Source organism: Zootermopsis nevadensis, unplaced genomic scaffold (assembly GCF_977971745.1).
Source record: "Zootermopsis nevadensis isolate Lab colony 2312 unplaced genomic scaffold, Znev_1.0 Znev_ptg000009l, whole genome shotgun sequence".
Lineage (NCBI taxonomy): Eukaryota > Metazoa > Arthropoda > Insecta > Blattodea > Termopsidae > Zootermopsis > Zootermopsis nevadensis.
The window spans coordinates 7010639-7038110 of NW_028259141.1; the positions used below are offsets into that span (position 1 = coordinate 7010639).

At 38.5% G+C, this 27472-nt stretch overlaps 2 protein-coding genes across 3 annotated transcripts in view; one reads left to right on the forward strand and one right to left on the reverse strand.

Moving 5' to 3' along the window:
* LOC110826886 (ankyrin repeat and FYVE domain-containing protein 1) overlaps positions 1 to 27472 on the reverse strand; it is a 52769-nt gene that overhangs the window by 19603 nt on the left and 5694 nt on the right. For both annotated transcript variants that reach the window (XM_022057986.2, XM_022057988.2), the window contains 3 exons: positions 2764 to 2929; positions 1543 to 1747; positions 614 to 815 (listed from right to left, as the gene is read on the reverse strand). In XM_022057986.2, coding sequence (XP_021913678.1) covers positions 614 to 815; positions 1543 to 1747; positions 2764 to 2929 — 573 coding nt within the window. The remainder of the gene's footprint in view (positions 1 to 613; positions 816 to 1542; positions 1748 to 2763; positions 2930 to 27472) is intronic.
* On the forward strand, positions 8257 to 26446 carry LOC110826887 (uncharacterized). The gene is made up of 3 exons (XM_022057989.2): positions 8257 to 8677; positions 21266 to 21442; positions 22615 to 26446. Exons 1-3 carry the CDS (start codon positions 8617 to 8619, stop codon positions 22902 to 22904), a joined length of 528 nt encoding a protein of 175 aa, XP_021913681.1. The 5' UTR covers positions 8257 to 8616; the 3' UTR covers positions 22905 to 26446.

Sequence of the window (27472 nt, forward strand, 5' to 3'; positions counted from 1 at the left end):
TTTACAACCTGTAACATTCCAGGATTATCAATGTGTGTGAGAGAGAGGGGCACGTGTAGAAGCATGTATTTGGGGCAATATACTGTTTAAGTTAATACTATCATACTGCAACGGAGGATGACAACCAATAAAGTTAGTATGAACAAATGATAATAATGGTTTATCACCTTTGTGTCTGTGTTTCACTAAAACTTCCAGAAAAGTATGTCATTAAACAGCAAAGAAGTTTGATATAGTACCATAAAATAACCAAGTAACCAATTAACTTGGTTTAAAGCTGAATATACAGATAAAGAGATCTGCAAAGCCATGACATTTGATGCAACTTTCTTGAAACGTAAAATATCAAATAAACATAACTGACCTACATTCTACCAGGACACACAATAGGAAGATACAAGACAAATGGAAAGACGGAACAGGGCAAAGGGCATAATCCTTAAAGATAAACACCTGACCTACATGCTGAACAAGATAATCTATCACTACTCATTCTTTCATATTAAAAATTCTATTTAATATAAATTATGCAGCACAACCTTCTTGCATTCTAATATGTTCTCAATTAACATTTTAAACACAACTGTTATAAACAATAACACTCGACACTCACAGGATTGGGGGAAGCTCCTTTCTTCAACAGTTGTGAAGCAAAACTTTCTTCCCCATACTCTGGAGATGTGAGAAAGGCAAACCAAAGGGCTGTGTGACCCTCATGTGTGCGAATATTTAAATCTACAGGCTGTGAGGTGCGGCTCAGGAGAAGAGAGAAAACCACATCATTGCATGCCATCACTGACAGGTGAAGAGGAGTACTGTCAATACAGGACACAAAAACACAATATAATCAGGTTTCTCAAGCAAGGCAAGTACGTTACCTTAACAGTCATTGGCAATATCCCTGAAAAATAAATTAATGTATACCATTCATTATAAGTTTTTTCCATTAAGTGAGCAAAATACTGTTCACAGGGAATATGATACGAGGTTGAAAGAAATTTATTCCGTTAGACTAGAACATTAATAATAAATCTGCGAGACACACGAACCCTTCAAGAGCAGTGATAAGGAGTGCATGCCATATTGAAACCTTAACATACCATCACAAGAAATATCACCTTGGTGCAAGGCTGGAAACCAATAAACAGTTAAATGGGTCCCTTGGCATGTCCTCACGTTGCAAACAGAAAAGAGGAACTCCAGAAATGGAGGGTAGCTATGTATTGAGAATGCAGTCAAGAGAGCTGATGAAGCATAGTGTAGTCTTTGACCTTGGGGGTCAAGCAGAGAACTATCAAATACTCACCACAAAAAAGTAACACATTATACAAGACCTCAGACTCTGGCAGACTTTCATGAACACGACAATAAACGTCCAGGTTCCGTAAAAGGCAGGAAACTTCTTGGTTAGCTGATTACATATCAGTTTCTCAAGGTCTCTGCGCCAAGCACTAGTCATACCAGAATGTGGTAGGCCAAGAAGAATCTGAACCATCAGGATCTTCTATTGTTAAGATATGCATTAAACATCACTATGCTTACAAGCCTTGTTTGTTCTGAAGGTTAGGATCGAGTCCCTTTTCAAGCATCTGTTTCGCAACATCGGCCATGGCGGTAATGATATCGGTCTCCGAGGTATTGGGCGAATAAGTAGCAATCATGTGCAAAGGAGTGTTACCAAGTTCTGGAGTTTCAGTGGCCACAGATGCACCATGGTCTATTAGAAAACTTGCAGAGTACTGGTCGCCTGCAACAATTAACATCAGCGAGTGTTACTAGCACATACCAGCTTTCTATACTGATGTTTCAATATCACAAGAAAAAATGAAGTGGCATCAACTAACTGACATGTTAAGAATGAGGTCTCAACTACAAATCACCATATTTTGCCTTGAATATTTTGATTGTGCAATACTGAAAAAAAAAGCTTCTACCATCTCCTGACAGTTCATATCAAGTGAGAAACAATGTTAACAACTAAAATTAATGTAATATAAAATTGTATCCATTATCTTATTATTAAAATAGTTCCTGGTGACTTGATAACATCTTAAACATGAAACTGGTAGTGTAAGAATCTATAATTACAATAATGCGAAGAATTATCATCATTATTATATAGGTCAACCGCCACAAGTTTGGACATAGTGTTGTTCAGCTTTGAACACACAGCTGCAGCATCTGACATAGATCACAACAAATTTTCAACTTGTGAGCACCCAAGGTCATGTGTTTTCTTAAAGTGATATCGCTCCAGTTATCAATATCATCGTCTTCATTATCATTCTTTCTATTCCCAATATTACAATTAGTTAGCCAGATACAAATATCACAAAACTGAGTATTTCATTTTCATATTATTTTTCTTCAATTCTAAATGTATCTCACTTTTCATACATTCTGTGAAATATTATTAACACATTAAAAATTGTCAACAGTATTTGAAATCAAAACTGATGTCCAATAACTTCCAAGTGGAGTGGAGACCGTCCATTGAAACACAATAAATTGTAATCGAGGTTTGTTTACACTCCTCTTGTGTAGGGTTCCTTCCAAACATACATTCTATTACGTGTGTTTCCTTTATTGATAATTTCATACATACAGGGTTACCACACACATACATCTTTGAAGAAATAACTGATGTGGTTGAATGCTTGATTATCAGTGAATAACCACCAGACTGGAAAGCGAATCCGTGCATTTTCTCTGACCACGCAAGTATCCATGCTTCTTGCAATCTAAATCTTGCTGGGCACATACCTCTTTCAATAGCTCGATGAAGCAGTGTATAACCACGGGTATCTCTAGCATTGAGATCTGCTTGGTGCTCCACCAAAGTAACAGCTATGCCAGTATGCTGAGCACACAATGCTATATCTAGTGCCAATTCCCCACGCCCATCCAGCTGATTCACTAGTGTTGTCAGCTAGACACAGAACAACACAGAATATGTACTATAAGACGGCAAAAAGTGGACAATGTCACAAATGTAATGATAAAATTGTTACTTTATTACAATGTGTACAGCTATATGAAACCATGACATTCATACATACAGATAAATAACAACTTAACCTGTGTCTTAAAATAATAATCTGGCCATAGCTCATAAACAAATAACATGGAAAAAACAAGCAATATAATCATAAAATTGAATAAAATCATGGGTAATGGCGTCGTCATCATCCCAACTCGCGAATTCAAGAAACCGTCAAGGTGGTATTATCGATTGTGGAAAGTTGCACAGTATGTGACTGCAGTCGTAACATATGGCATGGTGTCCATTCAAAATTTTGTAAAAATCCTTAAGGATATTATCTAGTTATTAAATGCGCTCAGACGGATATTACAGGTAAAATTTAACTTTGGTTAGGTTTGTGATGCGCAAGCGCACATTGTCATGTGTAATGATATGACCGGGCATAGTTCGTTACAAAGTATGGTTTTTGAGAAATCACCTATGGCATAAGGGTCTATTTATATAGGAACGTAAAGATAACGACACGAGCCCTTGCCGATTTTTCAGAAAATATTATTCAACGTTTATCAATGGATCTGTTTAGGAAAAATATCGTTGGAGACGTAAGTTGGGCGAGACTCGTTCGTGGAACGGACGAGCTCGGAGTCAATATAAACAGTTCCATTGAAAAACGTTGAATAATATTTTCTGAAAAAATCGGCAAGGGCTCGTGTCGTTATCTTTACGTTCCTATATAAACAGACCCTTAGTCCACACTAAATAACACGAAAATTCATACAGAAATTACCCAGTTATTAAATGAGCACAGCCGAAGCTTACGTTATATTGGGGTGGGTTCGGTTAGGTTTGTGATGTGTATGCGCAGAGGAACATGATTAATGGCGTCCTCGTCGTCTCAACGTTTATCAATGGATCTGTTTAGGAAAAATATCGTTGGAGACGTAAGTTGGGCGAGACTCGTTCGTGGAACGGACGAGCTCGGAGTCAATATAAACAGTTCCATTGAAAAACGTTGAATAATATTTTCTGAAAAAATCGGCAAGGGCTCGTGTCGTTATCTTTACGTTCCTATATAAACAGACCCTTAGTCCACACTAAATAACACGAAAATTCATACAGAAATTACCCAGTTATTAAATGAGCACAGCCGAAGCTTACGTTATATTGGGGTGGGTTCGGTTAGGTTTGTGATGTGTATGCGCAGAGGAACATGATTAATGGCGTCCTCGTCGTCTCACCGAAGGCGATCTTCGGTTATTCTAAATCGTAAGAATAACCCAAGTCAACTTACAGATCTGTGGAAACGTTAAGAAAGATTTGTATGCCCTAATTTTCAAGAGTAACACTGCAGTGCATAATATCGAAACATTATTTTAATGTCCGTCTCCTACGTCTGTTATTCTTAACAGTTACATTTATTCAAAATATATAAACGAATTTAATTAAAATTAATGATAACCGCTAAGGTTTTCAATACATGATTAAATTTCCAATCTCATATTCTACTAGAAATATCTCTTTCCGATCATAAAACGCAAGGGACAACGTAAAATTATAAAAGTAGTCACCACACACTCCCCCCTCCCCTTGTTTGTTTATTACACCCGTATCTCTTCCTGGACCTTATCTTGTGGTCAGCAGCTACTACGCATGCGGTCATATTAATAAACAGTTTCCTTTTTAAAACAGTTTTATATGCTCCTGCTCATTTGAAAACAAAGCTGCTCGCCATTTTCATAGTTATTTTTTATCAATTCAGAAAACAATAACGCGCATTAATCTAAATAAATACCAGTTTCTTTGCTGTCTACTGGTGTTATCACGTTGTCATTTCTCATTTTAAGGTAAATAACCTCATATTTTAAGTCAACGCCATTAAAGAAACGAACAATATAATTCGATGCAAAAAAATTCTACCCTCCCACAAATCACCACAGCACAGAATAACTAAATCACACTGCCAGTCGACATTTGCAGGCCTCATGCAACGCAATATGGCTGCTCTGTTTTAATTAAACTATTCAGGAATGTTACGTTAACTCACTATTTTCAGCAACAGAATAAAAAACTTCCACTGTTACAAATTAACTTCTTCATAGCATTTAGTACTAATACGTGTAATTTATATTAATCGGGGATTGTGTAATTGGAAATCAGTAGGGCTATCGAAAAAAAAGTGTCTTTGCCATTCCAAGGCAACTCTTTTATCTTAAAAAGTAACACCATAACCCATATCGAACCAATCATAAACAGATATTTTCCCCCGTTATGTCCGTGCTCCCATTATACATATTTTTAAATCGTGGTATGGGTACAATAGCAGTGAGTGGTAACTACGGCAGGTAGGAGGGGGAGTAGGCCTCCGGTGAAAGAAATTTTAGCACTCAGCCAATGCAAGCAATGACTGACAAATGCACTGGCACTTCGCTCGATAAAATTACCGAACGTCGCGACCAAGTGGTTAGCATTCTTCTTAGTATTTAAAATGTACCATCTTCGAAACTCAAACCGAAGACCGGCTACCTTGACTGAGGTTCTTCCTGGTTTATTTTCACCACTTTACATGTTCGCAAACTTTGTATCAAAACAAGACCTCGAGCTCTCCTTGCCATGTCCTTCCCAACTCATAATTCATAAACATCTTAACATTCGATACTGCACCGTCCGAGCTAAAAACGCGTAGTTAAAAACAAACATCGATGGAAGTATCAAAGTTCCTCGAATCTTATTTTATTCACCACAGCAAGACAGAAATTAACTTGCATGACAGTCTTAAAATAATAAATTCATTATACTGTGGTCTAATTCAAATACAAATTAAAACAAACTATTACGTCAACAGAGTAACTGGATGTGTCTGAAAACACAGTGTCAATGAGCTAAACACACGAACCGGTTTAAAACTGACCTAAAGCAGAGTTTTTAATATCTCGATTCGGTGTAGCCACTTAAATTATGTCAAGAAACAGACGGAAAACCTTGAACTAATTGGAAGAAACAAACGCATAGCAATATTTTATGAGAAGTTTCCAAAGCTTCTACTGTTCGGCTGCCTGAAGACGCTGTAATGCTAAAAAGAAGTGATTATGTCAGTCACTATATGCAGGACGTGGGCTTACAAAAGTATCCCATTATCAGATGTGGTAACTTTGGTAGCAACGGAAACAAACAAGGGCTGACGGTAAGGAATTACATCCAGTTTAAAAGGCAGATACAGCATGGACTAATTCATGTTGAAACAGCCACAACGTTCATCAGACGGACTGTCGTAACAACGCTCTGAACGTAAACGGTTCTAAACTCGATCGGGTTATCAGCTGTCCCAACTGATAATTTCTTAACTCCTGAAGAGTTCATGCTGAACAACATGGTCAGACAGAGGCAGATATACTTCTTCCTGCACTTCAGAAGAATGCTAGGGTAGTATCTTCAAACAGGCCAAATCCTCACCTAATCACCGTCTATAATCATCCTCCACGGTCAACTTGCCGCGACATCTGCAGTTTGAACACGGTGTTCAAACAACCCTACAAAATGAACAGTAAATGTTCAATAACGGCCCGAGATACCGTTACAACTTCTATGGCGGGCTCTGGTGAACTCATAAAGAACGTTCGAGTTCCATAAAAGACATTCTATTAAACTCCCATCTACTCCAAGATCTTCCTAGTACTCTTTCTCATGCGTACCCCATGCCCAACCAATCCATGATATTTGGTGAAAGGTACAAATTATGGAGCTCCTCATTACACAATTTTCTCCAGATTCTCGTAACAGATCAATCCTTTGTCTCGGCATCCTATTCAAAAAACATTTAATCTGTGTTCTTATGCAAGGATGAGAGACCAAAATTTCACATTCATTCTAAAGAATGTGTAAAATTGGAGGATGTTTTGAAATTTTTCAACTTTTCATTGGTGTAACTAACATTTAATAATTTAAAATGAAGATATTTGAAACTCTCTGACCTAACCATTCTGTATCACGAAAAAAAGAGTCTCGTGTTGCACAATTTCCGCCACGAAGATTGTGATTTCCGGTGTGTTCCACGTTAAAGTTTGTGTGCAACCAAAGGGGGGCATCGCGGATATCCTACGGGACTACAGTCTACTGAACTCTGCTCTACTTTCTAGTATCGCTCCGCTCCTAGCAGCTGAGTCCATCGAGAGACAGAAAAACGAGACATTACTTAAGCTTCTCTCGTGTTACGGTCAATGAGCGAATCAACATCGGGAGGGACACCAGTGGAGGTTCTACGAGGTTGCCCAAATTTAAAAATAAACTATATAAAATAATATCGATTAAATCAGGCAGTCAAAACTTTTTCTTCTCTCCAGCCGAAAAACTTCTAACACTATTTTTGAAAACTAGCAGCCAATTTTCGTTATATTTAATAATATAAACTGCACTGAAATGTGCACAAGTTAATTCCAGCTACATATTATTATAAACTTTCTCCTGCAACAGCTTGTGTCTCTCACACTTTTTACCTGGATATATTGATTTTACGGCAGGGTTTTAAAGGCACATGTGCGTAAAACATCAAACAAGATAAGAATCACGATTTTCTAAATCCCAATAAACGAGCTTCTAGTAACTAGTTACAAATTAACAAATAATTTCGTGTGTCTGATTACATGCTGTCTCGGGCCGGATTTGGCCCGCGGGCCGCCAACCCATCCAGGATTAAATCAACGAGAATGAGATTTCTGGGGCATGTAGCATGACAGACAAGAAATACATGCGATATTTTTGTCGGAAAACCTCAAAAGAGCTCTTGGAAGACCTAGAAGTTGATGGGATATTAAAATAGACCTTCAAGAAACACGGCATGAGGTGTGGACCGTGGGACCAATGGCGGGGGATATGAACAACTAAACTACATTATTATTCTCCTTTCCCCATGGAGCTGGCTACAGAATAACACACCGAATTCCCCATAAATTAGAAGCGGTAGGAGAATTCGTTTGGTAAAATAAGGAAAACTGTAAAAAAGGGAAAAGCTGTTGGAAATCACGTGTTTCTAATCTTAAATACTGGATTTCTTTACTTAGGGCGAGCCATTACGGTGCTACACTCTTTACATCGTCAGTAGTAAAGGTTAAGTCGATTCTGCTATTCTGACATGACATGACACGTGTTGACTGAGTCACGTCGTAGTGATAATAAAACTACTTACTAAGACACTAGTGCGTGAAATAAACTCTAGAACCCTCACGAGTTGAAACATTTCATGTTTCGGGTTGTTTACATAAAACCACAATTCGTGCGGGTGAGAAATATGAAATAAATATATTTTAATCTCCAAAATCAATTCATAAGTGTTCGTAACACAAACCGAGTGTGAAGTAGGTTGTGTTCCGTCTGTCAGCAGCACTACGCGCTGTTCTGGCCGCCAGCTCAGTTGCCATTAGCACGTAGTGCAGGAAGGATGGCGCGCCGAATGTAACTAACTAACAAACAGTCTCGTCAGTGGCAATAGCGAACACTATGGTGACGGTGTGCCGTGTATCGAATGTGAATACGTAACAGTTCCGACAAGTGCTGTGGAATAACGCTACAACGAAGATATCTTCCCAAAACATTCGTCTGCAATTTAATTTTCCTGTTTCTTAGCGAATAATTAGCTAAAAATGACTCCAAAAAAGGAATATGCACACCTCATAATATCCACAGCTGTACTGCTTCATCTAGGTATGTATCACAGTTACATTCAATTTTTCCCAGAAACGTGATCGTGGTTAATTCATGGTTCACAGGTTTACAACTGCTCGGATTATATAGCACAGAATGAAATATAATTAATTAATAATGAATTGGAAAAGATATGAAAGGAAATGAATGTGGTTTAATTTTTAAGTAGTGTACAGGTATTTACTTTGAAGGACTGGAGAAAACCACGAAACAACTTAGCCTGTCTCCAGACCCAGATCCAAACCCGAAACCTCCTTAATACGATGAAGCCTTAACCCCTCATCCCAAAAAGTTCATTCGTTTATCTGTGCTCTATTCAACGACGCACTCAGCAGCTCGGTCTGCTGAATGTCCTACAAACAATGAATTAAAATGTACGTTTCGAGGTTTTCACAGCGGTGAGTCTGAATATGGCTGTCTTCTGGGTTTTTGGTAGATTGGTCTAATTTAAGGTACTATATCAGAAATCTGGAGGGACTGAGGAAAACCACGAAAGACCTCACGATAGCCGATCCCTGGGCCTAGATGTGAACCCGAGAACTCCCGAATACGAAGCACCGGACATCGGTAGCTGTTATGAAATGCTCCTTACGCTGGCTAAGGAACACAAATTGGATAGATATTTGTGTCATCAAAAACTTTGTTTCTATACGGACAAATTAAGAGGTTGCCTAATACTTGAGGAGACACTGAATAAAAAAAAATGCACCAAACTTGACATACGAGTACTTATTCCCTGAGACCAGGAAAATAATATAATAAGGTCAAAATTCCGTAGTTCGAGTTCCGGTGAAAATTACGCAAGAAACAATTACAAACTACGTCCCAAATGAAATGTACAAACATAAACCTGTTCCATATCACCGACAAGAGTCCTGTATTGTAACGAAACTGGAATTGTGCTATCAGGAATCCTTTTATAGGCAGGAGCATGATGAATCAGTCTGCGAAATAGCCACTATCCTCCCACCCCTTCCGCCAATCCTGTTACGACGACCAAATGAACGCACATAATGACTTCGACTGTGAAGTTAATCAGATATGCAATGAATACAAATACAATTGTCTTCTATCATTCAATTCTTAACAACAGGATGTTTAATGCCAGTGTAGCTATTCTTATATTACATATCTCAAGGACACTCCCCCCTTTCCAGAGGCTGCACAACTTGTCTGGTAAATAGGGAGGAAACTGTGACCCTGACAATGACCGACGTTTCAGACGACTCTATACTGACACGTCGGTCAAAGGTTCAACATTCCAAATAAAGTTGACAAGCTGTACACCTGCAATTGGTCAGATGGTTGGCCGGGTAGCCTACTTTTCCTAATATAAGGGACAGATCTGGCTAGAGAACATAATCTCGTTGAGAAGCTGATGCTGTGAGTTTGCCAGTATCGAACGAGTAGGTCAATCGATCAACACTTCTCTCCCGCGTCATTGGTACCTTAAACACATACTTAATCCATTAAAGCCCGCTTACTTCAACAATTATCAACTCTTCACTTTGCATTTATGTGTTTAATACGATTCTCAGTGTGAACAGACATCGTTAACTTGAAGTACATCAATCAGTTGATCTTCGAAACGGAAACGCGTTGCGGTGTTATTTATTTTAATCTGTTTCAAGTGGCGACGCTGCTGAACTGGAATAATACAATTCTGGATAGGGTCAACAAACCGTCTGGTACCATGACGAAATTTCTCGCTTAGTTGAACACTTAAGGCATCAACTGCACCGTGAAGTAAGATGCAAACATTTTATGGAAGACTGCCATCGCGAGCCTGTTACAGTGATTAGGTACAGAGTTATGTCTGTCTTACACAGTTTCAACATCTCGTTGCATAAAATGTAATGCCCCCAAACAACAGCCACATATTAATATACCAGAATGTCATTATCATTAGTCGGTAGGAACAGTAAATAAGGAAGGATACACTGTCCAAACCATAAACATGATTTCGCTGCGATAATACCACATAGTTCGTTGTCTTAGGCAATGTTTTTGGTTTACGTACAAAATACGTTTTCCACATGTTCCCAAATTACTGATGTAGGAGAAACGCAAAGTTTGGTCCTGACTACTTCGAAATAGGACTTCTATGAAAAAAGTACAATATTTTTAGTAATATAAAATGTAATTGTTTATTTTAACCGTCTAATCACAATAAAATATTTTATTAAATATTAAAATATTATTACTATAATTAACATTTAATATTTAAAATGATGCTCTTTCTATCGAAATGTGTTCGATTTACTAATTGTAAATCGAACATTTCGATAGAAAGAGCATCATTTTAATATATATTTTAAATATTAAATGTTAATTATAGTAATAATATTTTAATATTTAATAAAATATTTTATTGTGATTAGACGGTTAAAATAAACAATTATAATCATCACAATATGACGCAACAATATCACCTCTAAAATGTAATATCACACGCTGTGCACAAAATTCCCACTGGTTAATGCATAAACACGAGGAATAAATATATTGCACGTATTACAGTTTTGATATATAGTGTTTTAATTTTTAACACATAAAACGATAAAAACTCGCAAATACAGAACTTTTGTGTGAGAACCACTAGTGAGGGAAATATATAAATAATCCGTACTTCTGAGTCACACTCATTCATCTACCTAGGTCATTTATTTTAATTCTCACAATACAGACATAATACCGGTACGAATACATGCAGAAAAAAAAATTCTATACCGGTTTTTAAATGGAGATACAATTATTTAATTCTAAGTTCTGTGGCACAAATTCGGCCTTGGCCATGTAGAAAACTTAGTCAATTTCACAATCACCACGCAATTATTCAAAAGGGAACTTGAAAAGAATAGTGAAACTGCATTACCATCAGCATTAAAGCCTTTACTTTGTAAGGTCACGTTTGCTGGTATGGCAGAACTCGCATGGCAAGTCGCCAGTAAGTAGGCTTCTAGAACATTCAACACGCGAAGCTGCTAAAGAAATCGATTGAAAGTGGGGCATTTAATATCACGGACTTAGCTTCCTACGGAAAGAACGTCCAGAGAAAGGTTGCAGTACTAAAATATATACGTCATACGACACGCGGCAATGAATTTCAACTGTTTAATTTAAGACAATCGCTTTTTACGATTTAATTCTGCTTCATAAATTATATTTCATCGCCCTCATGGTGGACGCTGTAAGCATCTCTCAAACGCCGGACAAGTTCTACGAGACCACTCGCTGCAACATCCCAAAAGACACTCATCTTCATAATTCTGTTTAATAATCTGTCACGACCCATGTGATACAAAGAACGTCGTTTATGAAGTTCACTGATAAATCTGAAAGCAAATGTTCCAGCCTGGAACTACATGACTCACCGCCAAGAGCTACAAGGTTTTACTCGTGAGTCAAGTACGTAGTATCGCTTCGTAAAAGCAATATAATCAAGTTATGTGGTAAGAAAGTGGTTTGGGGGCTTAGACTTAAAGGCATAGAGTATCTTGCTGTTCACACAAGGTTCCGAAGAAGCTGCCGAGGTGCCACATTGAGGCCTAAATAAGGAATGGGGGACTTCAAATGATGTTACCGTTATCCCAGACAAAAAAGTAATTCTGCGTTGGTACTCATACTGTACTAATATTAATTACTACTATAACTTTCGCGAAGGGAGGCTCCACGGGGTGATTCGCGACACGCCCACCCGCAATGAATGACATCCCGCACGAAAGTGCATGTTTTAAGCAAATTAGGACGCACGCCTGGCAGAAAACACAACGCTTTACAGACAGACAATATACAAGCGCCTTGTTTTACATTTCCATATATTCAATATGTTTGTTATGTTTTCGATATTAACAGCGAATATTTATTTAGACCTGCTAAATTGGACATCTGACTTAAAAATTTAAATTGTAGTGCCCATTTCAATCAGAACTTAGGGATTCCCTCATTCACTGAAAATGTCAGAAGAAATAAAACCACAACAATGCATCTTACAGCTCCGATGCGTTCGTCTGTGATGAAATTCGACATTGAAATTGTTAAGCAGATCAGGTTTTGAGCCAAGCCAATCAATCGTACTGTAGTACTTAAATATCTGGTACGGGTCTCTGGCCACAAATCGTTAATCAGCCAATAAGTGACTCTCCATCCCACATCACGTAGGTCATTGTTGCACTATAGCAACCAAGTTCCAACAATGAGTCCTCCAGTCCCACTGCTGCATAACAATGCCCCCTGATTATACAAGCTACCTATCCCCGTACGAAAAACTCGACAGACAGACAGACAATGGACAGGCCCATAAATTTTTCTTCGATAAAGCGTTAAGAACACACCACGAAAGCCAACATCAAACACAAATTCTGATAACAATTTCCCTTGGAGCATTCTGTATGAAATTTTTTGCTGAAATAATCGACAAAATGGCTGCTAACAAAATAACTGCACTACAAATTTAAAATTGTATCATAATGAATGCACATTACGTACTGAGACTCAAAGCTGTTTCTCTCTTACGAGTACAACAAATGTACAATTGAGATATCAGTGAGACTTCCATTTAATGACGTCATTAAATACTTCCATCAGCGGTTAGACTGACGTTATTTCACAGTGATATCACAATCAAAAGGTCAACTATCGGAAGTGCACGAATAACGAGCTAATTATTTCCGACGTGCTGGGCGTAAATTGACAAAATTACTGATTTACAAGAGACTAAATTCTCTTACTTATTTGGCTTCACAAATGTGCACTGTTAGTGTTCACACGCCGAAATATACCTCTCTGGGCAGAGCAGCATCTAAATCACGTCCTCATAACATCCAACTGTTTTATGTTGTTAGTCGAAATATCTCCGATAATGCAAATATGCTGATACGCCCTTCTGGCATGATAACCTCGATACACTACCGAGAAAAAGTCAATTTCCTGTAACACGGGAACAAATATTCCGACTAATTTCTGCGGTTTTTAACCTCAAAATTTATCATCAAATACCTCAGCGTGTTGATAAAGTAACTGCAATGAAATTGTAGTGTACGGGTGATTTATTAATACAGAATCAGAACGAGAGTTACGCACCTATACTGAATATTCTCTAGTCAACAAGGTAAGAATTAACATACTGGAAGAGCCACCTCATTTTCCAACAGTCCTTAGTACACACAGAGTTTTACAAGCCTTACGTTTATAAGTATGTATTTATTATTCCAGTCTATACACAAACTTAATTTAAAATGATGTTGTTAAAATTATAGCGCTTTTCATCGTATTACGATGTTACGTTTCGGCGCTTATTATTAACGACATGTTTCAATGCTATTATTGCATCATCTTCAGGTTTTATCGTTATTTATATCTTTAAAACTATTATATATTTTAATGCAACCATTTATTGATTTATTGATTTGTTTTGTAGATTTATGTAATTTTAACAACAACATTTTAAATTAAGTTTGTGTATAGACTGGAATAATAAATACATACTTAGTTCAACACAAACATGACGCATCTAAGCTACAAAAAAAAAAGCCTTACGTTTGTTTGGAAATTTTAAAACTCCGTAGCACCTTCAAACACGATCCAATGTTGAAAAAAAAAACGCTAAGATAATTACGAATGGTAAGTGTGTTGCAAATTTTCAAAACTAGCTTAACTAAATGAACTACGAAAATCTCAGAACATCACAACGTCTCCAGGTGCTAAAAACTGCAACGTATTTAACAGTAACTTCGTCTTTTTCCACTGTCAGAGAAAAGGCAGACATTCTCCAGCACTGGCGATCAAAAGATCTTCGTGGAATGCCGTAAGATTATAAACATGGGGTTCACCTGTTTGTTTTGCTTGAGAAGAAATGTACCCAGTTGAGTGCTTTCCCAGAATAGCTAATTTCACTACGCAGTGAATTCGGCTATCCTGTTCATTTTGTATTCCGCAACCATAACACTGACCAGACGTTATGGATCTCATTTACGAAACGAACTACGCCACACAATCAAATGTCTGTTCAAAAACTTGGGACGACAGTAACAAACTAAAAGTACATTCACGAACAAATTATCATCAGATTAAAATCGGAAAATACTTATTATTTTTATTTAGTGTTCTGTCTGACGACAGGTCCATATGAACAGGATCCTTCCATCCTTTTCTCGGACTGGGACCTGTTCATATACGTTCTTGGCAGATGATCCAGAAGTGGTTTGCCATTGCCTTCTTCTGTGTGTGAATGGAGTAATTGTTGGGATGCCACGGAGAAACCGGGGAAGCCCCCGGAGGAAAACTCCGTGTTCCTAGACCACGGCCTTGCCCAACACAAGTTATAAATTCGGGCACCGCCGGGAATCGAACCCGAGATCCCAGGATTACAAGGCCAGCGTTCTAACCGCTAGACCACCGTGGCGGTGGAAAATACTTACTGCCAATCAATTCAGAATCATTCGTCTTCTCGTAAAGATCGAAAAACTGAAATTTCGTATCGCCTCGAGGGATGAACAGAGACTGATGAGGGTTTTTGGAGAGAGCTAAGGAGAATGTTTGGGCTTACGATGGCGGGAGTTATAGAAAACTGGATAAAATATCACAATGAGGGGTTTTTACAATCTGTACTCTTCGCCAAATGTTTGCAGGGCGATCAAATTGATAAGAAAGGTCGGGTATGTACCACGCGATGGGAGATGGGAGATATTTTAATCGTAAAAACTCAAGACCATCTGTGAGATCTAGCGTAAAAAGTATAAATACTATTAAAATTAATTTTACGGAAACACAAAGTTGAGGTGTAAACTGACTCAAGAACCAGTATCCGCGGTAATTAACCACGGAGACACTATATACCTTCTCGAGAAGAAGACAGTTCCATACAATTGCGAATAATACACAGCGATTCAATCAAAAGCTCCTCTGCAAGAACTCACCGTCCATCCTGTACATTAATGGACGATGAAACTGCTGAATGTTAAAAACGTTCGTACATAAGTATGCTTTATCAGGTTTATGTCACATAGCAGCTAAAACGAATGTGTTTACGAGTTTTTATAAAGTCTGTGCTGATAGCAACGTCACATTTGTCCACGATCCGCTCGCACGTTTGGTCTGCTGGAACAAGTTTCATTTTTGTCTACACTAATCCACTACAACATTCACTTTACATGAAACTGTAGGATGAGACTCAATTTCTCAAATAAAACATGGATACACGATATAAACTACTGATCAGGTAGTGCTCAGCTCAGCAACTGGGGGCGACATCCCTCCTTATCGACACACGGGAAATTTATTAAAAATGCTACCAACTTACTACGCCAAACACGTTTTTATATAGTACTAATAACTTTCTTTTAACAATATCAGTTACTGGTGGTACATATGTCACTGCTTTTCTTTCGAAATATTTCATTATCAGATTTAATTTCTATAGTTGCAATTCGCATGGCTGGCTTCGATACCAGAGGCATCGTATCGTCGATTTCTATCACCATTAGTCAATGTCAGGTATTATCCTTTTTTACTCATGATACGCCTACCGGTATACTAAATTATAGTAAATTTGCTTTGAGAAGTTTAAAACGTCCAGCAAATATCCCGGGTTCGTAAGAGTGGAGTTGAATACACTCACAATGAAACATAACGACACGAATCGACAGCTGTGTAAAGGAAAGTCTTTCTCTCATATACTGCAGACCCCTGATTACCTGACGACGATAACAGATCAAACTTCCGAAACGTTTTGTTTGGAAAATATTATGACGATGGACAACGTACAAAATAATCATGTTCATGACAACAAACCACTGTCGAAACATTTATACTTCGTTTAAGTTTCATTTACTGATGATGACTGTACTCCACGACACCCCCGTTTAGTCAGGCACACTTCTTCACATATGGCAACGAATAGAACACTACAACGCTGTTACTTCCACCAAGAAGAGACTTCGTCAATTAAGACTTGCTATAAAAAGAAGTGCAGCGGGAGGACTTACAAGAAATGAGCAACTGGGCTATAAAGAACGCTCTTGGACAGGGGCCTAAATTCTCAGAAGATTTTTTGTCATATGCCACACGTGCAGGCTTCCAGACGCATGCGGATTATAAACTCAGAAAGAATAAAATGCTGTCCTAGCTAGGAACGCCTTATGGATATGTCTCCATCTTCAGGGCTGAAACACGAACATCGGCCAACTAATGTCTACAGTAAAGATTCCCATAGATGGACTAGAAGGCACAAGCAATTCGTTATTTTGTAGAGTTACAAGGAACTCCCCACGTTCGAATTCAATTTGAGAATAATATAAAACATTTCGAGAAAAAGATTACGTTTGCAAAAGGAAAAGTCGCGGATGGTCGGCTACCAGCGAGTTAGGTTAAATAAGACGGCTACTTTCAGGACCTGGGCTGTTGTGCCATGTACTATGGTCGACGTTTCAGATGTGCTTGCTGCATCCATAATCAATGCGATATTTACATTGGTATTAAACTAAAATGAAATGAACACTAGAGCGGTCAGCAATCTCGAAATACGTCTCCATCGTCTTGTAGGTCTATGACTTCTCGTTATTTGCTGTGCATGTCATTACACAGTACTCATTGACGTCATGGCTCAGTTATGTGAAGATTTCAAGTTCTAAACTTGATGATGCATCTTACCAATGCATAAACTACGCTGGCATTTCTTTAACCTCCCACGATTCTTTACATATGGAGTCATTCACGCAAGATAGATCAGAAACGGCTAAGGGATGACATATCTTGGGTTCGCTCTCTGGCAGCCTTGCGATGGCACGTTCAGTGCTAAATAAATTAGTACCGACGCCTTAACAGAAGTTCCCTTAGAACTGGGTTAATAATGATTAAGTTGCAGTTGTGTTATTCATAGCGACGGCAGAGACCACGTGTTAGTGGTTAAGGACGAAAATATCGGAGTTTGGTGCCCAGCAACATTCCACTGTAAGAGACGGCATATCTTATCAAAATACAGATATGGGAAGTCAATTAATATTTAAACTAGGGAGAGAAAGAATACAAACATCAATCATTACAATGTTTTGATTTGTATACCCAACCGACTGGTGCAGTAAAATATTAAAATGTTTAAATAAGTAACTTCGGACATTCGAAGCACTCGGCCGCGATGTTTCTAACCTAACTTCAAAAAAATGAAAAAAAACAAACAGTTGTAAGCCTGTTGTTTGTTTTATGTCACATCATCGTGACACGCCAACAGGATACATGTCTTGCCTGCAAACTGCTTAGATCAGCGCCTATCGATCTATATCTAGGGCGGACTGCACAGCGACTCATGACTCGTGCTTTAGAACATACGACAACAGAAACAATCGACACGACTGACTCTGTAGCGATTCTCGCACTTAGAATCGAAAACTGTAGCGATTCTCGCACTTAGAATCGAATATTTATCAACCTATTAATAAATACACAATGTAAAGATTTGCCTTACGACCACGGTAAATATCTTTGATCAATGTCATTAAACCATTCATTAATTTTGATATTCCGAGAGGAAAAGAATCTTACACGGTGAAATTTTATGTTCTCACGGCGTCGAGTATGAAAATGTCTTCTGCGAAAAAAAAACGCGCGGATTATTCATCGTCCTGATAATGGAGGCAGTAAGCACATCTGAAAAGTCGATCAATTTTTACGGGATTGCACGGATCACCATACCCGAAGATAGCCATCATTTAACGTTACAAGGTGATCATGCTGGTTATGTAATACCTATACTTTGTTCATTCTTACATGAGTCCCAGCATAAATCAGTTTGTATAATACCATTTTACGTTACAGCGATGGTTCTCGTCCAGCACAGAAGGGTATGTTTACTTTCTATCAGAGAACAAACCTTTTTCCTGGTGATTATTATTATATGTCCAGTCATACAGTCATTTATTTGTGTCAACAATAATTCAGTTGCTGTCGGGTAGGGGATTGATAGCTTCCATGTTTGAATCAGTGTCAAAACACGAGAGGCTCTTCGTCGTTGAAAGCAAGGCGATCGATTGTTATCGACGGTCCCATCGAACTCTAGCATCCCTACTTCCTCCTTCACAAAGGTGGTTAAAAGCAATAACGCGTGACAGGGACGAACTTTCTGTCTGTCCCATTGTAACCATTTACCTGTCTCTACAACAAATCTGTCAGTTCAATTTGCGGTGACCACAACCGGCTTTGTTGGCAACATAAAATGCATTATTCGCCTTTAAGACCGGCAAATCAACGGCTTGACATAATGAACAGACTGTAATAGAAATTGTCTGCTTTATTCCACAAGAACAAACCAGGGCATGGGACAGTATATTTAAGTTTTACGTCTGGGTATAACGACACGAACAAATATTATTTAACCACCTAGCATTGCTCGAGCCTTGACCTCTTTTAATTGCATATATTTTATAAGTAAATATGTACTCCACACATGATTTATTTAAGACGCTGTTAATAGCTCGAACTACACAGCGTCGAACAATATGACGATGGTTAATTGTAAAAGATGCGAAAAGCTGTCGTGACCTGATTTAAGCTACTTCCCCGGCATGTCTGCGTTATTTGTGATTTAATTAACGATGTTGTCAAGAGATCAGATTCTAGGGCTATCCGGACACACTATTCCCCCCAGATGATACACGAGTAAAATACAGAGTAGATGTGGAATGATACTAATACGAAAAAACCGAAGGACTCTGAAAAAACCTATTCCACTGCCACTCAGTTCGCCATAACAGCCTCCTTCCAACAAAACAAATGTTCGCATTATTTTGCTGTGCGCGTGGTAAGAGGAACTTTGAAGTGTCCTTGTCGGGCAGATAAAAGTCAGGCCACTAAACGACCACGCGAATCGAAGGCCAGTCATGATACACGCATTATCAATACTGGAGGTTATACTCATTGGCATAATAAATTCCTGTGATAATTCACACAATGATGAATTCATGTTGTTAACTGACAAAGCATGGGTTAAAAATTATATTTAATTGCTTGTACACTATAAAATACAAAAATTTGTAAATGACTTGAACAGTACTGTCATCACAGCATAACACAGATTAAGAATTAATTTCTTAGACGAAGCGGTCCGCAGGTTATTTAACGGCGATATCAACTGAGAAGGTTTTTCACAGTCAAATGTGATCAGAGGACGGTCATGTGAGGTGAAGTGGAAATAAATATGGAGCAAGTAGTCGTCAGCTGTTTTAAGATTCTAACTAGGAATTCGTTTGGAAAATATAAAAACCCTGTCAGTACAATTAGGGATTATGCCGAGACCTGAACTTGGTAACTTCGTCGCGATAAAGCAAAACATAAAAATTAACGCTCCCCCATCCAGCACCGTGGTCAAAAATTCGTGGAGCTATACCTCCGCCGTCCATACGTCTTCATGATGTGGTGCTTAACCCTCCGTTTAAAAACCCACAAAAATACAGCGTTACATATTTATCATTGCATTTCAGAGGGTGAATTTAAGCACAGGGACTTCATGAACACCTGGCCACACCTCTCATCTAACTTAACTTAATGGTATAACTGTGACTGGTTCATAACTGTAAAGCCAATGATTATCCGTGTAACGGTTTATCACTTCAAATCCACTTCAAGGTAACGGCAATTTACCGAGACGCGACCCAAAAAAAAAACTCACCTGGCCTAGTACCTCGGTTAAACCACCTTTTTGACGACTAAACTGACCTACTACAAGTCAACGAACTCATCTTCGTATTGAAAATGTTTTCTGTCCTTGCAATCGCCCCACTTACGTGCAACTGGCAAATTCAATGTACGACAGTTCGGATTTTCGCCTTCTTTTACTTTACCAGATCACTGATATTTCATTGAAGGTCTGTCATGTGCCAAAACGGCCTTGAGTTTCCTTGGTACATGCTGGAAGTGGGATTTGCGGCTTTCACGGCGATGAGTCCAAAAATGGCTGCCTTCTGGAATGTAGTGCCGTGTAGGCAGTTTACCAAAGTTTCGATGATGGAGGCAGCGTTGGTAAACTTCTACCGGACAACCGAGACGACAGCCATCTTTGTACTCACCGCCGTGACACGGCATCTTTCATGGTCAACACACACTTCCCGCAGCCAAGGTTTATTAATTTTTCAGTACCAGTAAACAAACAAACAAAAAAACATATATAACACACAAAGTTACTAACATTTAATGACTAATATCTTCCACGAAGTAGAGAGTAAATACAACAAACAAAACATGTTACATGATCTCCAAAGAAGGAAACAAGGCCATAAATTAGTTCAGCAACTGTAAACTTCTGTATCAAAGTGAAATTTTACAGGGCTGTAACGCATCTATCATAAATTACAACGGCTGTGAATAAAATCAGATGATGTTAATTCAGGTTAATTAAAACATATACCGTATGAAACAGCACAAAATTTAAGGCCAGATTATATGGAAGAGCCAGTATACCTCAGAATCACTGGCAGAGGCAAGAGATGTCCCTAAATAATTCAAGATCAGACAACTGACAACATCCAATATAATCTTTCTATTGTGATAATGCTCGTATTTAAAATAAGATGTATAAGTTTTATCTTTTACTGGTTTCAGTGTCAGGTGCGATGGCTCTCAGGTGTTATCGGTGCTTCATTCACCCGCAATCGCCCAAAATTAACGAGAGTGCTCAGCTGTGTTCTCACTTCAATGCTTCATCTCTCTACGAAACTGAATGCAACTACTCCACATTTTGCATGAAGAGAACATTTGAATTACCTCTACAAAAAGGAAGTAAGTATTGTATGAAATTCAGAAGGTAAAATACATAAATCCCAGCTGCCTTCGCAGTTTCTGATTTTGACCATGGCTTGGCTGAGACTTCTGATGCTTTCTCCAGTTCCTACAGGCAAATGTGGGGATAGTTCCTTAACCCAATGCAGTTTAACATTAAGCTTTACTTACTCACGGTCAGTCACAATGTCAACAGATCTACACCCTGACCAGACATCATATTCCCTCGTGCTACCTGCGACCTGCTCTATTTAAACCGATATTCCAGGCCAAGGAAGACTGCAATGTGTTAAAACAGGTCCAAAAACATTTGCATCCTAACTTTCCATTCAGAATTATTCTGTCACTGAATACTATATACAACCTAAGCGACATCAACAAACAACTCAACTTCCAAACTCACTATTCTAATCACGCCATAATTTCTAAATTAATATTTTAAAAATCAAACTTTTATATTTGCCACGTCTCTGTCAATAATGAATCGTTCACTGGGAGGAAGCCGCTGATTCCTTAACTGGATCACTGTTCATAACCGTAACAACAATTCTGAATCTTTCATCCAAACTGCAGACGCAAGAAAGGATTTTCAAGAACTAACTTGTGGCGTAAAACGTGTTAAAGTTGCACGAGGTATATAATACGGTCGTGGGCTTTTGTTGTAGCGATGGTAAAACTTAAAAAGAGGTGTTAGTTTTCCGCATTTATGTAATGAGTACGTAAGCGACAAATTTCAGATTATATTTTCAAGGTCTCGTGACTAGAAATATGAAATTCCTACATTATGATTTTTGTTAATACATTTATATTCAAGATTATTACTTCCATTTGCGTAAGTCACATGTTATATGGTCTCTCCTTTCTTATTTCATATACGAGGGGCGTATACAAATGATTTAAACTAACCTGAATTAAGTGATCCTTGGTGGTGGCTCCCAGGTTACACTTCGGCTAGAGATGTGGCAACGGTGCATCGACCTCCAGGGAGAATATGTGGAACAGGCCACAGTGTAACCTGGGAGCCATCAAGGATCACATAATTCAGGTTAGTCTAAATCATTTGTATACGCCCCTCGTACATTCCACTTGCATACACACGCATGTCTTGTGAAGAGTCATGCAGCGGAGTCTAAAGCGTGAGTTACTTCAGTCTTTTCCTAAATGATTTTCAGAAACCGTGCGAGGAGTTCTTCGTGACTGCGCTCCACAACAAAATAGCTACCAGTCATACGACGGAACACAATGGAAAATGAAGACTGTAATTGAAGAAACAGTTTACGCTGAAGGGTGTCACCCCAGTGAACCCCAGGGCGTCAAGACACCATCAACCGAGTACTGTTACTGTAGTGGGAATCTGTGTAACGGAGCCAAACCTTCCCACGAAACCTCCTACCACCACACAGACGCCATGGCAGTCATATTTGTATTTAATGCTATGAAATATATACGGAGTCTAAGATAGTTAAAGCAATCTACGAAAATTTGGACAATAATGTGAAGTACCGAACCACGAGAAAGGGAATTACGTGCTTCGAAATATACCCAAAGCAGATATACAGGAGAAAATTAAAGAACATGCAGGCAGGCCTATGTGCTGCATCCACAGATAAGACAATCAACAAAAGAAAGATAATTATTTCAATGGAAAAAGATGCAGTCCTTGTGCAATTACCACTGCTTTAAACTTTTCGTGTATTACAGAACACACAGGCTGTAAATGCGGATCAGGTCGTATCAAGTCACACATAGTTAAAGTAGCCATCATGAAATTTGATATTTCAAGGGTACAGAAGAGTAAGTTCTGAAGGTTTCATTAGATTTGAACAATTTGGAGACTCCTCACTTCAACCTGCTGTAACATTTTCATTTGTAACGGGTTCAATAAGATATTACCACTACGTTTCTTGGTTCTTTATCACTACAATGCAGCACCGTAAAGAAATGATAAAGAGGGTGCATGACCTTGAAACATCAAACTTTGTGATGGCCACTATGATTGCCTTCTACTTAAAAATAACTAAACATATTGAACTTTCTTGCTCTAACTCTGGCGAAATTACATATTATAGGTCGGGGCCTCAACCAAAGTACTGTGATACTCTCCTCAATCCCTTTAAAAGCAGAATGCACAACTGATATTCAGAAGAAGAAGAAAAAAAAAAGCTGACACACTATTTCAACATTTTGGTAAAAAAATTATAAAACTGGTTCTTTGCTTCTCACAGTGGATACAAAAAATAAATGGCCTGAATTTTTTAAAGTGCCTTTAATGTTAACAAGATTCCTGAAAAACTGTTCAGACTTTCTCTTTTCTCCTATGACTTCAGGAAATTCCAGTAATGTGGAAACAAATATCTGACAAACATTTTTTCACATTCCTGAAAATTATGTATATTATGACCTGTATTCACATATGAACGCATTTGTAACGGTATAAACTTTGAGTTCTTCAAAATGCAAAAGAACAACATGATCAACAGCAATTTAAAGACAATCAACAGATGCAACATCTGACAAATACATTGCCACTACGCTTAGTTCATCCCTTAAGTACTGCCATTTGAATTTATAGACACATTCCAGCATTTCTGCCATTGCCGAAATTTGTTTACCAAATGTACTTTTCGTTGAATTGCTCTAAATGCCTTCAAGAAATTCAAAATGACAACATCTGATTACATTTTTAGTTTCATGAATATGAAAAGTCAGAAAAAGACAAATTGGGTGAACTTAGTGGATGTCCCAACAACAGAATTTATATCTTCATCAAAAATCAATTCACTGATATATATCCTCTCTCTCTCTCTCTTTTTTTTGCCCCCTGTCGTCCACTTTGCCAAAGGCCTGCACGGGAGAGGGCATTATCATTCTGGAATATCCACTTATCCAGCTAAAGATTTGGTGTATTTCTTGCACATCTATCACTACACACATTCCAGAATCTATAATTAGGAACAACTCTGTTTACTTTGAATGATGTCAAATAAAGAAATCCTGCAGCTTAATGTGGACTTCAAATTACGTTCAGAGCCCATGTTCTTAAAGTTATGGTTTTATCAATAGGAGATTAAGATGACATGCAGAAAAACCTGTATTAATTAAGTTTGGCTACTTTAAACAGGAGACCCAATACCTTCTTGAGTTTCTTCCAAATATTGTCCCTGGGGCTTAATTAAGCATCACTCAAGAAGATGAACGGGACATTAAAAGTATAGCTCCACGCATTCTTAACCTCAGCAGCAGACGAAGGTGAGCGATCAGCTTCGCACCCAAGCTGCTTTATCTCTGGGGGAAAGGGTCTGGTACCCACCGAATACAAGGCTAGATGAGCCGAAGAGCAAAGAGAAAATCCCTGCCCTGCCAGGAATTGAACCCTGGTCACCCAGTCTATAAACTAGTCACTATGCTGACTGAGCTAATCCAAAATTATTTGTTTAAACAATTTTTTTCCCAATTTAAATGAGAATGCATGAGAAATTAACTACTGTATAATCAAAATGTCTACATGTTTTTATTTCAACAGCATAGAAATTGTATTTGGTCAGCAATACCGAACCAAAGCATAAATAAAATGCAATACCACATTAATGCTCTACACTGACCATAAAATGATATACAGTGTGTCCACAAAGTCCCTTTGGGGTTTTGAAAAATTGTGGCACACAAACAAATTGAGCTAGCCACAAGCGGTTTGCGGCAGATTACAGTGAAACTCTTCAAGTTTTTTACTGACCTCAGTAGACCTCAATGTGGGCTCCCTTGGTAGCGCGGAGAACGTTCAGATGATATTCGAGCTCTTGCCATGTTCTGTGGAGCATGTCCGCTGGAATAGCCGAGATCGCATTCCTGATACGGGTCTTCAGGTCATCAAGTCCGTTAACTGGTGTTCGGAACACATTGCTCTTGACAAAACCCCACAGGAAAAAATCCAGTGGTGTTATGTCTGGTGAACGTGGAGGCCAAGGCATTGGACCATCTCTGCCGATCCATCTTCCTGGAAATGTCCTGTATAGGTATGCGCATACCTGTAGTCCCCAATGAGGTGGAGCACCATTTTCCAGAGTTTCACTGTAATCTGCTGCAAACCGCATGTGGCTAGCTCTATTTGATTGCGTGCCACAATTTTTCAAAACCCCGAAGGGACTTTGTGGACATACTGTATAAGTTTTCCCCCAAAATCTAAGCCCAGTTTGATGGATACCATATTCAATTCAGTAACCTGGTAATTTACATTTGTTTTTAAGGCACTATATATTAGTAATTTGTCATGTTGTGTAACTAAAAGCAAAGCTGTCCAGCTACACACCATGTAGGCACTTGGGGGGGGGGGGGGGGGGAGCATGGCTGCTACTCATTCTTAACCTCAGCACTAGATGGGATGAGTGGTCAACATAACATCCCAGCTGTGCTTTACTCCCAGAAAGGATTCTGGCACTCTTTGGACAATTGGCTGGATAGGCCCCAGAGCCGGTCTAGACGCAGAGGCTAGAGGAACAATTCTCTGCCTTGTCGGCGAACAAACCCCAATCGCCCAGTCTATAGTCAGTCGTGTTGTGTACTTAAGATATTTAATTTTACTGGTATAAAGCTTAAAAACCATGGTGCTGAACACCTATCGTGCGTCCCAAATGCATTGTGATTAATGAAATTAAGTGGTGCATCTAAGGAAAGTTCTTTGCAAAATAATTGTTCAGAATAAAATGTGCCTTCTATCTTCTCTCTACCGACTTTAGAAAACTATTTTATGAATATTTATTCTGCTTGTTGTTTTCCCTACAGAAATCATTCTATGAACTGTGATGTAATAAGCAAATGTTATTTGTATGAAAGCTGTATCTATACACTAGTCAAGATCATGAAATTTAAATGAGTACATTTAGTATGCAAATGAAGAGTGGATCCTACCTGTAAACATTTTGTACCATTACTGATCATGCTTTTTGTTATGCATATTTATTTTATATTATGGGTCAGAGGTTCTATTAAAATAATACAGAAACAACAGTTGCTCTGTGAATAAGACAAATTACCAACAAATTCAAGCAGAAAATGGTAGATCAAACAAAAAGCTGAGGGGGGGAAACAGGATTAATGACATACAATATTCAAGGAATGATCTGAAAGTAAGGTAAACAAGGCATTTATTATCACAGCGACACAACTGCTTGCCCACATCATAACATTTTCCTACATAATCACCACTCTCTTGTGGTACTTGACCCAGTGAGAAACCAGTGCATGCACACTTTTCTCACTGTTCAAACGAGTATTCACACCAACTCACGTCATGTCCTTAAACTAGTAAAATGCTTCCACTCCTGAATATTTACTGCATGTTACGCTGGTTTGTACCTTACTTTCAGAACAACTTTAGTAAACAGCTCTTGTTCTTCGTTGCCTGTTTCTCCCTGTTTCACAGCCGACACATTCTGGGACTTGAAGTTGTCAAAGAAGTTAATGTCACTGTGGCCTCCTGGTTGTGATGCTGCATACACTTGTAGATAATTACTAAAAATTTGGAGGACCGTATCAAATTTATCTTCAGGACTGAAGAAATTCAACCCTAAAAACAGAGGGGAGACATTCCTCCAAAAGGCCGGTCACCACCTACAAGACTTCACAGCATCAGAACCCTAATCACCACAATCAAGCCAACAACTCCATTTGTGGAACCTCCACAAGACTTTTAATTTCTTTTGACAATTTCAAACCAATGCCAAAAGAATCGTCTGTAGTTTAAGAATAAACAAACAAAACATTCTGGACTGCTGTGGAAGGCATGATCACTCTTGAGCGTTCCATGTTTAACAGACCGAGTTGATTATAAGGTGCCCAAAAAGTTCAACTATGTTAAACACACACTGGTGTTATTAGGCCACAACCACTTCCTTCAATATCTCTTCCAATTCATTATTTCATAATCATCCCATCATTCAACACGAACAGCTACTGACATCATCAGTAAATAAACCAAAAAATGCTATTCTCAAATGATTGCTACAGTACACAAGATATAACGAAGTCAGACAA